Source organism: Rosa rugosa, chromosome 2, assembly GCF_958449725.1.
Source record: "Rosa rugosa chromosome 2, drRosRugo1.1, whole genome shotgun sequence".
NCBI classification, from domain to species: domain Eukaryota; kingdom Viridiplantae; phylum Streptophyta; class Magnoliopsida; order Rosales; family Rosaceae; genus Rosa; species Rosa rugosa.
Genome location: NC_084821.1, coordinates 8,337,813 through 8,356,009, shown reverse-complemented (window position 1 = coordinate 8,356,009; position 18,197 = coordinate 8,337,813). Strand labels below are relative to the sequence as shown.

At 37.8% G+C, this 18,197-nt stretch overlaps 4 protein-coding genes across 4 annotated transcripts; 1 reads left to right on the top strand and 3 right to left on the bottom strand.

Moving 5' to 3' along the window:
- Nucleotides 1-13: 13 nt before the first annotated feature.
- LOC133733092 (uncharacterized) lies at nucleotides 14-2,308 on the bottom strand. Its single transcript, XM_062160703.1, has 3 exons — nucleotides 1,501-2,308; nucleotides 1,188-1,291; nucleotides 14-581 (listed from the first exon to the last, which is right to left on the bottom strand). The coding sequence occupies exons 1-3, from the start codon at nucleotides 2,119-2,121 to the stop codon at nucleotides 299-301; spliced, it is 1,008 nt and encodes a 335-aa protein (XP_062016687.1). The 5' UTR covers nucleotides 2,122-2,308; the 3' UTR covers nucleotides 14-298.
- Nucleotides 2,309-3,032: 724 nt separating this feature from the next.
- Nucleotides 3,033-9,895, bottom strand: LOC133731521 (B3 domain-containing transcription repressor VAL2-like). Its single transcript, XM_062158884.1, has 13 exons — nucleotides 9,456-9,895; nucleotides 9,197-9,326; nucleotides 8,050-8,131; nucleotides 7,849-7,950; nucleotides 6,722-7,464; nucleotides 6,513-6,609; nucleotides 6,171-6,345; nucleotides 6,011-6,087; nucleotides 5,492-5,899; nucleotides 5,304-5,353; nucleotides 4,926-5,039; nucleotides 4,771-4,847; nucleotides 3,033-4,225 (listed from the first exon to the last, which is right to left on the bottom strand). The coding sequence occupies exons 2-13, from the start codon at nucleotides 9,307-9,309 to the stop codon at nucleotides 3,366-3,368; spliced, it is 2,898 nt and encodes a 965-aa protein (XP_062014868.1). The 5' UTR covers nucleotides 9,310-9,326; nucleotides 9,456-9,895; the 3' UTR covers nucleotides 3,033-3,365.
- Nucleotides 9,896-12,511: 2,616 nt separating this feature from the next.
- On the bottom strand, nucleotides 12,512-14,793 carry LOC133732133 (uncharacterized). The gene is made up of 3 exons (XM_062159602.1): nucleotides 14,559-14,793; nucleotides 13,943-14,425; nucleotides 12,512-13,319 (listed from the first exon to the last, which is right to left on the bottom strand). The coding sequence occupies exons 1-3, from the start codon at nucleotides 14,766-14,768 to the stop codon at nucleotides 12,615-12,617; spliced, it is 1,398 nt and encodes a 465-aa protein (XP_062015586.1). The 5' UTR covers nucleotides 14,769-14,793; the 3' UTR covers nucleotides 12,512-12,614.
- A 1,867-nt stretch (nucleotides 14,794-16,660) lies between these two features.
- LOC133730276 (two-component response regulator ARR17-like) lies at nucleotides 16,661-18,100 on the top strand. The gene is made up of 5 exons (XM_062157902.1): nucleotides 16,661-16,763; nucleotides 17,180-17,256; nucleotides 17,355-17,432; nucleotides 17,813-17,883; nucleotides 17,971-18,100. Exons 1-5 carry the CDS (start codon nucleotides 16,661-16,663, stop codon nucleotides 18,098-18,100), a joined length of 459 nt encoding a protein of 152 aa, XP_062013886.1.
- Nucleotides 18,101-18,197: the final 97 nt, after the last annotated feature.

Here is an 18,197-nt window from a genome sequence, read left to right as displayed (position 1 = left end):
AAAACCCATGGGATCACTGAATTGAATCATGGTCGATCTCTCCCTTGAATTTGAACTTCTGTGCAATTCCCAGATATGGCCCTAGAGATTTTAGAACCTAATTTTTGTAATAGGGTAGAATCATGAACAAAGTTACAAAACATCCCATTTTTCATCATCCATGAGTCACATAAGAACTGAGATATATATAGGATTATGATTAAGCAAAATCCAAAAACAAACCATTTGAAAAACGTTAAAATATATAAGGAATTCTTAAACACCAAGAATATTAATAATAATAAATTTCGGTTTAACTCTAGAAAGGGAGGTGGTGGTGACTGGGAGAATAAGGAGAGTATGATGAACTGGTGACAAAGGAATTTGGGCCAGGACTAGGAGGAACATGGGCCCTGATTGGGGTCCGTGGAGTTCTTGGAGTTACTGGGCTTTTTGATCTGGGTGTTCCCATGGTGCTGTGACCGTAAGGCCCATTTCCACCATACCTTCTGGGCCCTTTCTCGGCCCACTTGAGCTCTGCTTGCTTCACCTCGCTAGGGTACCTTGAACAACATCCAACCTTTCCTGCTCTTTGTATGTACCTATCATGATTAACATTACATAAATGTCCCTGTTCGGTGCTGTCATTTTGAAATGGTAAAACAAAATAAAATAAACATCTGGTTGGGGTGGTAAGGTGGTTCTTCTTGTACTTTGGATTAGCGCCAGGTATAAGAAATCAAGGATGGCATTCCAAAACCAAATGCATTTGTATAAAAAAATTATATTTGGATCAAAGAATTTTTATTTTTAAGTTACTATCATTTTGATTAGACTAGGTTGACGTTTATATTGCCGGCCTATGGCTATTTTTTAATCTATTAGATTATTGTAGAATCAAGGACAAGGAAACTCTTTTTAAGTTTTCCAATGTAGCTCTCAATTATCATATCACCTATGCTAAGTTGCTAACAAGTGTAGCGTTAATAACAATTGCAACCGATGTGACAAAAAGAGCTTTCGAACAAATTTTTGGAAAAATCTATTGTATGATATGTGATCATATGCATATAATTTTGTTTTGAATATATAATAATGAGATATTTGAATTCGTAGCTTTTCATAACTAGTTAAAATTGTTTCGATAATTAGAAAACGCATTTTCTATACTCGTCGGAGAAGTATGTGTTTCTAACAAAACCACATACCTTTGGCTAAATCGCCTCCCTAGACACTGGGCGCATTTTCTACCTTCTGTCATTTCTCCCATCCCTACCATCACACATTGCCTGCAATACACTCTTCCACAAACCTGGCACACAGACAACATTTTTTATCATGATCTCATTTCCACGTACATATCCCACGCTAAAAGGCACGGACGTATACCCTTTGAAGTGATTAGAATAAAAAACGCAACCTTAATTTCATCATTCATAACTATAGGAACTTGTATTAAGCACACCAACTATTTGACAAGATCCAATATGAAATTTAGGCTCTGTTTGTTCGAATATGTACCAGGCAGCGATGGCGGAAAATATAGATGTAGGTACTACAAATGGTGCAGATATTGGAGTGAGGAACCCCAGGCCTTCGTCTTCCACCTCTATCTTGCTGGTGCATGGCAGTCGAAGCCATGCTTACGCCGCTCACATCATGATGATCATAAGTAGTACTAGCAGCCATGCTTATGCTACTCATCTCCACTCCTCCATGACCACTCATCATATGATGATTAAAGTTATGGCCTTGGTGATCACCACCACCGTATCGATGGCCACCCGGGCCTGCATGGCCGCGGTGACTGTTAGCGTCAAGGTGGTGGTGATTGTTCTGGTGATGAAGATGATGATGATGACCACTGTAGGGGTCAACAACGTCTTCGTTGATGCGGTGGTTGTTCTTGGATGCTTGCAAGGCTCTGTTGAAATCGAGGCTGGGAAGTTTGGCCATGGGGTTCGGGGACTTGAGTTTGGAAATGGATTCCAAAGTGTGAGTGGGTTTTATCTTGTCTGCAGTAGTGCTTATACTGAGGTCTGCAAAGTCTTGGAAAGTGAGGTTCACTGAGTCATCTGGTATGCCTTCATACATATCTTCAAGCTCCTTTCTTGCCTTTGCTAATGTTGCCTTGTCCCCCATTGTTACTCCTCAGCTGTTTTGATTTCTTACAGAAGAGGAGGGGGAGAGAGAGGTCTTAAGTCAGTGGTTGAAAGTAGGCAGAACTATAAAGTTCTTTGTTGAAAGAGGGTCTACTATTGTGGGTTTAATAAGGTTGTATCTCGAAGCAAAGACGGTAACAAAAGGACAAGTTCAAAGGCCGGTCATGGCAATTTTTCTTTGAACATCATTCTTTCCTCCTATAGTGAAACAAAGAGGAATTTATGGATTGTGATTCATTAAAAAATAAGCAAAATAAATTATGAATAGTTTGGTTCTCAACTTGATAGATGTTAATTACTAATTCTAATGGGAGTCTAATTCTCTGATGTTTTATGTGTTGGTATTATGTTTCTTTTAAGGAAATTACGCAATATTTAAACTTGTATGTTACTTTTTTCATATAACTTCTCTATTACATATCGTGAATTTTTAGAACACGGACACAACATCAAAATAGATCAGAAAACCTAATTGAAGATCTTATGCCACTAATTAGTAGTAGTTTAAATTACATGACGGGCCTTGTATTGCACTATTAGTCTGCTATATACCTTAATTATCCAGAATACCTACTACCTCCCCTCTTAAGTCTTAAGTTTTATATTTAAACCTCAATTTAAAAACTCCATCCTCTATGCCCTATTATTAGGCGAAAAATTAAAAATTATGCCACAGGCTGATGAAGATGCCATGAAAAAGAGATGCAGATAGGATCAACCCGGCCAAGAAACAAACAAATCTTCGGCCGGACAATTTAAGTAGTAGTAATTAGTTGTCTGATGGGGTCAAAGCATTGGTTTTGCACTCTTGCCTGGTAATTGGGACCGATTCTTCATAGCATGTTCCACTTAAACCTGCCAACATAAACCTGTCATATAACGCGTATCTAATGAAACAAGAATAGCCGATTACTACACATGGACAAGATTTACAGATGGAGACGGATTTTCGAAATCCCATATACTCGATCGGATTGACTCTTCATAACTAGTTGAACTAATGAACTGTAACCTGGTGGAAATCCAATTTCCGTAATGGTTTCGCTTTGACTTGGAGGCCAAGGCAATGCACAGTACAAAATGGCTGATGAACCGGAAAAGATTAAAAAAAAAAAAAAAAAGAACAAATGAAATTACATTCTGTGGTTGTGTAGAAGTAGAGATGTATGGAACCATCCACTTTGCTATACTTGGACAAGAACAAGGGGGAGAGTTTGGACTGTTTCAGTCTAAATCAGGCTCACGGTAAACCTTATCACCTATACTTGGGCAGTCCCATGCCACAGATGAAATGTGAGCTTCATTAGGCAGTCGTCTCTCATTGTCACCATTGGCTTGTGTAAGTGAACAAGAAGCAAGACCAGCTTGTTCCTCGCACATCATGGTTCTGAGGGAATTTTCGTTTGTGTACTTCTCCAATGGTCGGGCCGCGGAGGCAGCTTTAGCAAGCTTCAAGAGATCTTGAAGTGTGGGGTTCCTAAACAAACCGAAGGGTTCGCAATTCAGGTCAATTTGTCTGGCACTGGAACTTTCAGCAGCATCTGCTTGAGTTCTGCTATGGCTGCTGCTGGCTCCATTCTCCGATGAGTGATTCCTATGCAATGCAGCATCTCCTGACGTGGTGCCATTCATTTCTGATTCATCCTTGTGGTTGTTATTGTTCCTCTGGGAATTCTCTGCTGAGTGATTCATATGCAACGCAGTATCTCCCGATGTGGTGCCTTTCACTTCTGATTCATCCTTGTGTTTGTCATTCTTCCTCTGGGAATTCTCTGCTTCGCGTTCTAATTGACGCTTCTCATTCTTCCGCTGCATCATGGTTGTAAAGCGCCGTTTCACTGTCAAGCACACATTGCATTTGCATGATGGCTTGTGCTTGCCCTTCCCGCTTGGGGGTTGAATACACACTATGCAAGTACAACCAGGGCGGTGACGGGGATGTTTGGTGGTGGCTCCAACTAATTGCTCGCCTGAGTCACGCACATTATCTCCCAGAATAGCAGCACTAGCCAGGGCATCCAAGCCAGAAGGCTCTTGTTCTTCAGCTTCTTTCTTCTCTATGATTTTTCGTCTCTTCTTCAAACCTGGGCAAAATGTAAGGACACAAAAAAGGATCAGGGAGTAATGGAGTGATGTTAAAGATCATATCAGATGTTGACAGCAAGCAATCTGATCAGATGTGAGGTTTCTTCAAAGGCAATAATCTCCTTAACATTTAGAGAAACATGAACATATGAGAAACTTCATCCACAGAACAGATAATGCATGCACATATGCACAGAATTACTTGAGCACAAAAACATCAAACATCCAAATCATAGATCAATGAACTCCATCTTTTTCCCCAATCCAATCCCCTCAACTGTACCCAAGTATAACCTATATTGCTGACATCCAAGGACCACATGCACGTATTGTGTCTGCTAACTGGATAGTACTAACCCAAAAAAAAAAAAAAAATTTATTATATATATAATAATAATAATAATAATAATAATAAATATATAAAAAAATTAAAATTAAAAAAAAAAACATGTAAAGGGAAAAAGCTACTTTATATCAAAGGACCACCTTCTGAACAGTATTTAGAACTTGAAATATGAAACCAACAGAAAGGTTTAAGTTTGACCTTTAAGGGATAGAGATGAACTCAGAAGATTATCCAATTGCTTTGGGCTCATCTCCTCTGGTGCAGTACACGAGCACCTGTGAGGATATAAAGATTCAAAACCAATCCTTTCATCTTATGGACAAAACACTAAAAACTAAAGAAGTAAGTTGCACCTGCTTGAATCCCAGGAATTGTCTGAGCATGTCCACTTTGGAGGAAGAAGAACGTCGACAGGCAATTTCCTCCACTTGGAGCAATTATCACACTGAGCCCACTGTTCCTGTCTCCTGGAATTAGTGGGAGATATTCAGCAACACAGTTGTTTTTCATAACATTATGTATAAAAATTAGTCCTCAATCTACAGTACACTGGACCACCCTATGATACACATCATACATATACCAACAAGGTCTATGGCTACCTGACAAAGGTTAAAAACAAATTCAAAGGGTTTGAAAATGCTGTTGCAGATGGCTGGGAAGGAATATAGTTATCTTTTTGCAATACAACAAGGTAACATAACATAATGTTATAATTCACAAATACTTACTTAGATGGCCCAGCAGTGAATATAGATCTCTTTCCAAAAACTGGGGGCTCCTAGAAGAAGCAAACAAACATTTATCAAATAACTCCCTCAGACCTCGATGAAAGTTGAACTTTAACACATTGAATCCATCAAAGCATCTTAACGTTCATGACTGCATCTAACAAGGACACTGATAATAACATACTTACATCATACTCTTCAAATTCAAAATCTTCAATAGTGACAATGCTTGGTTTGACGCTTGGCGGTGGACGAAGCAAGTCCTGTGCTTCTTCCCATGTCAGCCTCAGCTCCAGAACATCTTCACTATGCATGAGCAATCTCTTAATTTTAGGCCCAATGTTCCGGGTCCTCTTTTTCTCAGAATTCGACACTGGCTGCAGCAAATCCTCACTTGTTCTGTGACCATTCTCACTTTTCTGCATATACGTATCCCACTCAGCCAAATGATGGTCTGATGGAGAATTTAGGTGAGGATCCTTGCTTCCTTTATTCATATGGAAAAGACTAGAGTCACCACTTCCTGCAGCCAGATTCTCACTAGAAAAGGAAGTTTCCCCAGGTGTGCCATTTGGAAGGACAGACGTTTGGGGTCCCTGATTATTTAACAATTGTCCAATCAGTGTCAGATCCATAAAAAAGAAAGAACAAAAATACTGAAAGAAACAGGAAACAGAATTTGATCCAATTTGTAACTATGGCTTGACCTGCATGTTTACAGATTGTGATGCCTTTCGAAACCCTATGACAAGTTTGTTTCCAGGATCTATCCGACTGAATGTCACTGCACAAAGAAACAAATTACAATCTGCAGTTCTGCTGGGAATATGTGGACTTCTAAATTAGCCATAATACAATAAGGCATACCAGTATCGCCAGCTTGCAGTCGCATTGATTGTATGCAAGGTGTCACACCTTCTAAAACATACATCCTGCTATTATTATTTGGCCAAAATCTGAATTGAAACGTCCATTCATTTCCCTTCACATCTTGAATCCTTAGAGGAAGGCCTTCTGATTGAGAAATAGGAGGAAAATATGCCTGCATTCAATTCTAGTTCATACAGGTGTGGCAAGGAAGAAAGATACATAAAACAGAAGAGGACAAGGGAAAGGGAGAAAAGTTCCCCACCCAGTCTTTCCAAAAAGAATAAGACATAATTGCTGGTGCATACAAACTCTTAAAGGAAGCAATCTAGTTATGTTTACCTCAGCACATGCTTTTGGGAGAACCAAGCGACCAATTCGACCCGCATCACTAGCACTCAGCACTTTCTCAAACAGTGGCACAATAGTAGAATTCAAACTTTAAAACGATGTAAGGCAAACACTAACTCCAAATTGATAGATAAATAAAGCATAATTAGCAAAAACCTTTTTTTAGGTCAAATATCAATTTTAAATAAAAGTATGGATACGCTCCCGATAACTTCTGCAGCTCTTGATCAGTAATCCGCGGCCAGTATCGGGGAAGTAACTGATTCTTCCCCCGTCCTTCAGCAGGTGGTCTTGCAATGCGCGCACCTTTATTTGTCTCTGAACTTATAGGGAGGGCAGGTTTCAAAGGTCTGGGCAAAATAGGACGAGGTTTTTGCACCTGTTGGAAGGCAGAAGGTGACTTACTCTGGTCTCTTATATCCACATGCCCCCCAGAAAAGGGTTGTATGAAATTTGGAGTTGCAGATGGGGCACCCAAAGACATACTCAAAGATGGCTGAGAGGATGGTATACTCATATGGTTGACCTCTAACATTGTTCTGCCGTTGTCTGATTGGGCAAATGTTAACGATCCAATAGACGACTGGGTGGCACTAAAAAATCCTGTGCTAACTTCTCCTATTTGATGAATGACTTCCTGTCCTTTGGTTTGGCCGAGGGATTCACTTATATCATCTCTCTGAGGTCGAGGCAAAAGATTGGATTCAAGAAACACACTTTCTTCACCTGTCGGAGATTGAGGCAAAAGGGTGGACTCATTAGCCTCCATGATCTTGCATAATTGCAAAAGTTTTCCCTCATCAACAGTACCACACAATTGCAAAAATTTTCCCTCATCAACTGTATCACCAACCGCTCTATATTCAACAGAAGTGGATTTTCGGTCACTAGCATTACTTAATGTCAGTCCACCAAAACCATTCAGGACATCATTCCTCTGGATCTGCACACAACAAAACAAGAACCCATAAAAATCCTATATCTGTCTAATTTGTAGGTGCACGTTGTGTGTGTGTGTGAGAGAGAGAGAGAGAGAGAGGGAGGGAGAGAGAGTGTAACTCACAACCAATTGATTACATATTCATCAAAGAGACATAAGAGCATAACTAATAATTACTATTAGCAGACTAGGAGTTTTTGTTTTGATAAAAAGTACAGTTCCCTTTTACTTCATCGAATAGATGCATCAATTTATGTTCTGATTACTGAAGTTAAATATCAATGATGGAAGCTAAAGTGAGGGTTTAAACAAAATCCATAATTCAGTGGATATCAACATTGTAATCATAAACTCAGCATACAATAAAAATCCTGAATTTGTTCATACCACACGAGGTTGAGAACTGTTTGCACAGGCAATGCACCCTACACCCCCGTAATCCAGGCACTCATATAATGACCTAGAGGCTACGCATCCACAGTGGAGAGGCTGCAGAAAATTAAAGAAATATATCAATAGAGTGAGTGAGTGAGAGAGAGAGAGAGAGAGAGGTAGAATTCTTTAAACATAATCAAACTTCCAGTTAACCTTGTGGCACGAACTGCAGTCCCTCCAACCCGTTTCCCCTAAATGAAATGTATCGCAGAAAACTGACTTCTCATATGCAGCTCTGCATTACACACAGTCCAATGTCAGAAACAAAATATACATTTGGAAACCAAATCAGGAAACATACATATATACATAATGTATTTTATTAATGACTTAACCCTAATGAAATGACATGTCTAAAACACAGTAGAATTACAGTATTCCTTACTTGCAACCTAATGAAGACTAAATGGATTCGTAGAGAGATTGCATAGTAGATAAAATCCAACAAATGAAATTCATTGTTCCAATGCATGAAACACAATCCAAGTAGCTATAGATTTATACTAGCATGGGTATATTGAAAGTTGAAGTATTTGGGGTATGAATGACAATTCAACATAACAGCAAAACTGAGAAGTACAAAATATAGATGGTGAGAAAGTCTTAAGTAAATAGCTATTAGTATGGGCAGAAACAAACAAATCAAATGATGCTAATTATTTTCACTCTATTAACATAAGTAATATAGAATTAGAATACTGTATAGTATGATAAAACAGCAGATGATAGAAAACATAAGCGCCCTACCACACTAAGGTTAATATTGGGTTCTCGAAAGACTCTGTGATATAATTTGCTACACAACTCCCTGCTAATTCCATTACCAAGATTCAGCAATTTGAGTGTTATGAAAATATAAACTGGTCATCAAACAGAACCTTTAACAGTGTTTATCATAATTAAACGTTCTCCCTGATAACCAATATTCTGGCATTTTCTCTGTTCCTACATTTGCCACTTAGATCAATTAAATTAAAAATTGGTAGCATTATAATCATATTCCAAAAGTCAATCATCGGCACAACTAGCAGTACACTCAGACAATGAAATTCGCATCTAGCTCATGAACAAACGCAATTTGTCCAAACCCAAACCCCAAAAAATAAAGATCAAAACTTTAGTCTAAAACCCAGAATACACATAAAACCCAACGTTAAGAACCAAAACCCATATCCCATAATGCCCTCCCAGCACTGTATCAACCCCAGAACACCTTAAAAATCAAAACTTCACCTGAAAAATTAAAACATCAGCTGAAAAATTATAACTTTGAAATTAAAAAAAGGGACCAAATTCTTACCCACACTTGTAGCAGAGATGGGCAAATCCACCAGATCGCAAAGGCCAGCCATTCTTCCATTCATGCGTATTGCTCGTCCCACACGAAACATTCATGCAAATCTTGGTCGCCATTGCCCCAAATTCAACCCCTGAAACCAAACCAAAAACCCACAATCAAAATCCAAATCCCTAAAACCCCTTTTTCACAAATTAAACCCAAGACATTGAAACATACAACAATCAATTATTTAACAAACCCAAAAAAATCAAACACCAACCTCCTCTTTTCCCAATCTGCAGAACCCAAATCTCGAAAACCACTAGTCATTCAAACACTGAGAACAACTGAAGCTCAATGGGTCTGAGAGTACTACTCAACAGACGAGTCAAACTCAGTGGTTTAAGAACGTAACGGCGAGAGTTGGGTTTTATTTTTTTGGTTGCGGGTAAGACCAAGAAAACGTGTATTTTGTAGAGAGAGAGAAGGGTTGGGTTTTTTTAGAGAGAGAAACAAGAAGAGAGAGAGTGCATGCAAAGCAACAGATGCATAAAATGCATGCACGACACTTGAAGACACACCGCTCAACAAGTCGTCTCTCTTCCTTTTTAACTCCAAACTCTCGAAACACAACTACTGCTACACACACTGTAGGAGGTTTATGTAATTCCTGGTTCTTCCTAATTAGGACACTGATACAATGACCCGGCGGTTTCGTTGTGGGCTTGGGTGACCTCCACTATGACCTGTCAATTGGATTTTGTTGAAGAAGAGGATTGGAGGAAAGTGTGATAGGGTCACTGAGGGTTGGATGGAAGCTTTGCGTGATGCGTCCGGGGTTGCTATGATTGATTTATATTAATTGGTATGTGTCATGCAACGTGGGCCGCGGGGGATTGGGAAAGGTACAGGATGTGAAAGTGAGAGCTTCTTCTTGTTTTTTGTTTTTTTGTTTTTTTTTTCTTTGGGTATGGAAAGAGTAGGAGAGTTTACATAGGAGTCTGCTAGGTCAATTGTTGTTTACAGGTGTGTTGTGTGTTTTTTTTCCAGTTGTTTCGTATGTGAAAACCTAACGGCATGTTCTAGGGGTGACTTTAGGATTTACATGCATGCATGAGATCCCAAACGAATATTGGTTTGTTGTGAAAGGTGTGATTGTTGAAAGAATTCGATGTTTAATGAGGACTCTTATTATACTTGGTAGAGTGTATAAGGTAATAACTCGTACAATCTCAAAACTTGTCTATAATAAACGATTGTCTAATACAATTGCTCCATCGGTTAATAAATCAGTGTTTCTCTTATTTTACAGATTTTACGTGTAATTTCATAAAACAGTCATCTTTGTTTTAATTTCTTTCATTTTGTAGGAAATAACTACAAAAATGTATGAAAGGAAAACATATACCAAATACAATAATATGATGCGCCTGAATTAGGAAGAAACATCGGAGGACCTTGTCCACCTAAACTGCATCTCGATCATGGAGTCGTGCAATTACCACGCATTGGCATACCTGTCTAGTTTAATGAGCCACTTCAGTACATTATAAGTTATCTAAACTAAAATTCAATGTATTGTGCACATAATCCATGTATAATAGCGCCAAGCTTTTCTACCTGTCCAAAATCAGTGTATTTTTCCTTTCTTTCTTTTTATACCTCTTTCTTCATATATCCCTTGCCACAATGTTATCAAAACTAGCATCATATCCATATCATGCTCGGAGTAAGGAACTTGATGTGTTTTAGTCTCAAATTTTAGCAATTAAAGATAATAAGTTAGGTTTGGAGGTGTTTTATGTACGTGTTTGGTTTTGATGTGTTTTTTTCAGTTGCATGTGTTTCTTATGTGAAATTCTAGGGGCGAATTTAGAATTACATGCATAAGAGACAAAATTACTTTAACATCCCAATGATTATTGCTTTGTCGCAAAATGTGTGATTGTTGAAGGAATTCGAGGTTTAATGAGGGATTGTTATCATGCTTTGTAGACCGAAAGTGTATAAGGTAGTAGATTGCACAATCTCAAAAGCTAGCTATCATGAGTGATTGCCTAATTGAGCTGCTCTATCAGTTGACCGATCATTGTTTTCATAAATCAGTGTTTCTAATTTACTCGTAATTACGTAAAAATATCGTCCTTATTGTAATTTATTTTCTTTTGTTGGAAACAACTACATAAATGTATGAAAGGAAAACAACCACCAATTACAACAAGATGATTAGCCTCAATTAGGAAGAAACTTTTAGGCCATTTTCCACCTAAACTGCATCTCATCGAGTCGTGCTCTGACAACGCATTGGCATACCTGTCTAATTTAATTAGCCACTTCAGTACATTACAAAGTTACCTAAACTAAAATTCAATGTATTATGCATATAATCCATGTATAATAGTGCCAAGCTTTTCTACCTGTCCAAAATCAGTGTATTTTTTTTCTCCTCTCTTTTTATAACTCTTTCTTAATATATCCTTTGCCATATTTTATATCAAAACTAGTACTCTACCCATGTCACGCTTGGAGTAAGAAACTTAATGTATTTTGTCTCAAATTTTAACAACTAAAGAAAATAAGTTTGGAAACTGATTGCAACAATTTTTGGATAGAATAAAGGATTTCATTAATAACATGGTCAATTACAATCATTGAGGTTAATATGGCCTCGTAAATAATCTTGCTTGATCAGAGCAAGTAAAAAAGAGTACTCTTGTACCTCAGAAATTTCATTATTTAGGACTTCCTCCAACCAAGGTAGTCCAGCTTCCTTCCAAAACCTCGTTCTAGTTGTCCTCTGTCACTTAGTACCTTGCCAAAGTATGAGCAGCCTGGTTGCAACCACGATGTATTGTCCTCCACTTCAAAGCTTCCAATTCTGGCATCAACATAAGAATCTCATCAAAAATGGCTCCTTCAACACTTAAATCCAATCCTGTTTTGTTCAAAGCTAGGATGACATTAGACGCATCACTCTCCAACTCCACATTTTTGTAGCCTTCTCTCAAACAAAGCTTTAATCCATGCATAGCTGCTAATGCTTTGAACATAAGGGTTACCTGATAAAAATTGGTGAGCTGCAAACTTGAGATGCCCCAACTCATCTCCTTTTTTTAATTTTCTTATTTGATTTGGGTATTTTACTATAATCACATTCTAGATGCTTTTTATATGAATTAAGTCTATTTTACAACATATATGGCAATGCAAATTTTTGGTGAAGCAGTTGAAGCTTTTGACCCAAAAAGAAGAGCCTCCATTTATAGTAGAGCAGATATGTGCTTTGAAGAGGATCAATTAGGATTAATGGCCTGCAGAGAAAAGAAGATAAACATAGAGACCAAGAAAATATACAAACTAGTTATGGGGCGAACTCAGTACACTAACTTTACTAAAAATGGAGCCTCCGCTCAGTGGAACTCTCGTCATTTGTTGGCAATCAGAGAGACCAATTAGACCTAAGCATAAGGGCAGTCATTTTGGCATTGCCATCGATTATATGCACAATACCAGGCTTTACACTGAATCTCTCACTTAAGTTAAATTTCAAGTAGGATTCCATCTGAAAATGGTCACAGCTATTGAGACCTCCGACCATCCCATTTAAACTTATTCCCCATCCAACTGAATCTTTAGAGTCATCGGACACAGACACGGCCCATTCTAAATGCCTGGGATTCAATTTCTTCATCTCAACCCAACTCCCAATCTTTGTGGTCTCGTCAATTTCAGATTCGATCATCACAGCAATGGATCCAGTTGCTGACGTGTTTCCTTGTGAGTTTGTTCTTAGGGGTGGAGCAGATGCTTCAGCCGTTGTTGGAGGAGATGTATGGTGTTCCAAACTGCCTGATGGGACGGAAAGAGCTCTGTGATTGACATGTTCACTTGATGATTTAGGCATTTGGTGAAGACCAAGAAGCGAGAGTTTGGTGTTTCCGGGAAGTTGGCAGACAATTTGACCAAAAGTGCTCAAGCAGTGCCCAACTCTACCAGAACCTACTGGCACTCCCAGTCCTGAAACAGACTGAGCCAATGAAGCAACAACCACATTTGCATTTTTCACCATTATGCCAATTGCACTGCCATTATACTCATTTAGAAGAGGTGGTCCGAATGATGATCGATCAGTTAGGCCCTTTCCCTGCCACAAAAACAATCTGATTTTCTAAAGAGACTAATTGACAAAAGTCACAATACCAGTAACTTTCAATAAGAAAATACACAATGCCAGAATATGTTGATGCGTGCAGGATCATGCTAGGTGCTAAAATAACACTGTTGCCACAATAGAATGTGCAGCATGCCTAATTATAGGGTTGACATTACTCATTAAAAAAGTAAAAGCGTATATGATTGCCTCAACAAAACTAACAATCTTACTCAATGAGATGTGGTAGCTCTAACCGATTCAAAGGAAACTAAAAGGATTATTTAATTTATTCACCAGACTCTCTACTATTTAGTATTAACAGTCTTTCATGTCTTCAAAGCAAACAGGCACAATCACTAGGCTGACATCTATCTCATGAATTGACATTATTGTTATGTTAAATAAGCACCTGAACACCACTCCAATATCATCATTAGGCATTCAGGGTGACATCTTTCTCATGAATCATGACCTTAATCTATATGAGATTACCACCTGAGCACCATTCAAAAATCCACGAGTGCAAACAGTTCTCACCAAATCGAAAACTAAACGAAATACACAAAAACAATCCAGAGCACCACTGACATCAATCAATGCAAAGCAAACGATACCTGATGGGAAGGACTCGTAACAACGGCGACGTCCCTGCACCGAGCTCCCACTGGAATTGCAATGGCAGACAACCAATTGCTCACATTTGCCATATAAGACACTTTAGCTAGAGAAACCTGACAGTCTGAAACATCAAAACCATCGTTCCTGTACTTCTGACCGGCCACAAACTCAGTCAAAAGAGCATCATTCTCCCTCACCGCTATTTCAATACTCAACCTAGAATCAAACCCAGTTCTAATCCCAGCTCTACTAAGAGCATCAGGGTATTGATAATGACCCCCATCATCATCATTATTATGCTTCCATAACAAACCCCCCAAGAAATCAACTTCTACCTTTAAAGGGGTGTTGCCTCCTTGAAATGGGCTTCCTTTAGAAGGCCCAAACAAGGACACCATTCTCTCAACCTGGTCTTGCCTCTCTCTCAGTCTCATCAAATCTGAAAACGTCTCTCTTTGCAATCGCTTCAGTATTTCAATCTGAAAATCAAAATCATACGAAAAGCTTGTAACTTTTGACAAAGCATGCACCTTTTCGAAGTCCCCATTATAATTGAAAAGCCCCAATTTGGAGTATTTACGGTAAAATCAAGGAGGGGATTTAGAGGGTTACCGGATTCCGGCCAGGGGGAGATGGAGATTTTGCACGGCGGTGGATGAGGTTGTCGAAAAACTCTTGGGTCGATTTCGTGAAACCTTGTATGGACTCCATTTGAGAGACCCAGAGAGAGTGTTTGGATTTCAAAGTTGAGACTGAGAGAGCGGCAAAGATTGATGATTCGCTCGCTTTCTTTCTATGTTCTTTTCTTGTGTTTGAGTTCATTGCAATTTCAATTTTCCGGCCCGGGCGAAATGATGCGTTTCGAGACCCGTCAAGCCCAGCCCAAACTATGGTAATCAAGATTCAAGAGAAGAAAAAATCACACCTTAGCTTGTTCTTTTGTGATTAAGGTGAAAAAACACTTCATGTCTCGTGTTAGATTTACGACAGAAAAAAATCATAACCTAAGTCACGTATTCTCTAGCGTACAACGATCAAAACTTTCTAGCTTACAACGGTCAAATGTATGAGACTTTGGAATCGATATTCTTTAATTAGCGTATAACGATCAAACTGTACATAATTCTATAATTAGGGTTGATACATGCATTAGGGTTTAGAGTTTATCATGTTTTAACTTACCTGATTTAGTTTATGAGATATCATAAGACATTACATGTCTTAACTCTTAATTTTGGTGTGACTATGAACATGCATATTTTTCTTGGCATATATAATTAGCATGACTCGTTGATTTTATCTGACCGATTATAAATACATGACTTGTACGTTAAAATAATGCATGACTCGTGTCATTCAATTCAATTCAATTCACAGATACTTGACAATACATCAATGAATTAATGGCTATCAGGTATTGTAGAACGAAGATTTCTTACAAGTTATGTCTTGTAACTTTTATCCATAGATAATATTAGTTACTTATGAGTGAGACGGTTGGATAGAGAACTATTACAGTTCATTTGGGAGATTGGAGAAAGCTAAATCAAATAAAGTTTATAAACATATTTTGGGTTATCACTGTCTTTCAATTTTATCAAATTTGCTCATAAAAGAAAATGTTACTATGATTACATGGAGGAAGGAGATGCGCTTATAAAGAAGAAATGTATGCAAGATTTAAAAAATAAGATGGTGCAAAATTAGAAAAGAATATCGAAATTTGTGGTCTGATAAAAATTGATTGCATCAACGTGAGGTTGAATACACTGCTTTTAATTAGAACACAGAGATCTTTTACATTGTATTTAATGAATCTTCTTTGCTTCAAATAAACTGGATTTGCAGCTATTCCCTGAATCAATTTAAGATTATCTCTAGTTTTTTTTTTTTTTTTTTTTGAGAAGATTATCTCTAGTTATTAGTAGATGATAATGAGACAATGATAGAAGAGTTTTGACTAGCTTGTTCCTCAAGCTAGGCTGGATTATTCTCTACTTAATCAAATCATATTCTTTATAATAGTAAGACAACAAATATAAGGAGCTCGATCGAGGCAGGGCTTGGAAGCCATCCTAATAATTAATGCATGCTTGTATATTAATCAAAACAACAATTATTCTTTCTAAATCTATACACTAATAATAAAAACAAAAATCGAATTTGTTTAAATATTATAAGGACTATAAGGTAATGGCCCTCATGGTGATCCTTGTACATATCCCATTATCGAATATTGATATGCATGCATGCATATATTTTAGGATCTACAGTGAATATTATTCCTGGTTTCGCCAATGTTGACGCATTCAACTATATTTAGTCACTAATTATAAGACGAACTAAATCTACGATGAGCTGGACTTGTGGATAATCAAAAATCTCAGAGGATTTTATTTTATTTTTTTCATAGAAATAAATCTCCCAGGATCGATATCTGAAAGGATTAACACAATGGAAGATCACCACCCTCTTTCCGACGATAATGTATATATGTTCATAATGAAGCAAAGATAATATCATATCACAAACACCTAAAAATAAGACGAAATATCGGTATTAATTTGATTCCTTGCCTAATTTTATATCTCTTGTCTGGCTATATATGCTCGGCAATATTTTTGCTCTCTGCAATAGAATTCATCCAACTCCCTTCTTGTGTTCTTGATTCCTGTGTGGTTAACTTGAGAGATCGAAGAATGTCTGCAGTAAGAATGGAGTTAAATAGGGATGAAAAGCCACATGTTTTGGCTGTTGATGATAGCGTTTTGGACCGTAAAATCATCGAGAGGTTACTCACCAATTCTTCATGCAAAGGTATATCCTACTATCTTATCGATCATCCACATACCCTTTTTCGCATGAGTGTGTTCTTCTTGTGTTCATGTTTGAGTTGCGAATGTGTCTTGTTGATTCTCGGCATTAACTATATATGGATATAATTCTCTGTTTTTTTTTTTTAATAACCAAATTCACTTCTAAACTCTCTCTCTCTCTCTCTCTCTCTCTCTCTCTCTCTCTCTCTCTCTCTCTCTCTCTCTCTCTCTCTCTCTCTCTCTCTCTCTCTCTCTCTCTCTCATATATCTCAAATATACCCTCATTGTTGATTCTTCTAAATCAATTGCTAGTTGCCTAGTTCTAATGTGTGGGTGACTGTCTATATATATGACTACGATATTTGCCATATTAGAAGATTAACTTCAGAATATTTGGCTTCCTCTTATGTATGCCAGTGACTACAGCGGAGGATGCACATGGAGCACTGGAGCTGTTGGGTTTGGCAGATGGGCAACAGAACTTCTCTAACACCGTAAGTGGCGGCTATTTCAACTCTGCAATTTTTTTGTGTCAAAATTGTTTATCAGCCACTGTGGGATTCAATCAATTTATGTACTGATCTGATTGCAGGTTTCCGACGTTAACATGATAATCACTGATTACTGCATGCCAGGAATGACAGGGTACGAGCTACTAAAAAAAATAAAGGTACCCTAAAATTCATGATAGATGGATGTGTGTGTATGTCTATATATATCTATACTATTATTAAGAGAAGAGAGCTTTCTCTCCAAAACTGAAGAATTTGACAAATATAACCCTCTAATATTAAAAAACTTTAGAAACTGAAATAACCAACAGGGACAATAATGTCAATTTAAAAAAATAAAAAGAAATTAAATTCCTTAAAATAAAATAAATAGTAGTTATTGTTGTAGAAAACTGCTTTGGTTAAGAAACTGCCAACTTCCTTACCAAAAGAAAAAACATCCACACACAGAGTGTGGGCACATGCTAGTATATATATATATATGCCTTTTTAATTAGTGACTGATCATCTAGTCCTAAACTATTCCCCATCTAAACAGGAATCACCAACAGCGAAGGAGATACCAGTAGTTGTTGTATCATCTGAGAACATACAGACTCGAATTGAAAAGTAAGTTACTTGCACTAGTCTTCTTTTTTTGAAAGTTTGAAGATATTTAGCAGTTCATTGATCCCTTACTTTTCTTGACATGAATAGGTGCCTTGAGGAAGGAGCTGAAGAGTTCTTGCTGAAGCCTCTCCGACAGTCGGATGTTAAAAGATTGAGATGCCATCTAACAAAGGATGGAAACCCTACTGATGAGGGGATGCTCTGTGTGGGAAGATGATTCTAATTTCCTATGAAGTCCCAAGATCATACAAGAAAAAAGATAGCAGACAGCTAACAGTCATATCAATACTTCAAACCTTACTTGATTCATTGTA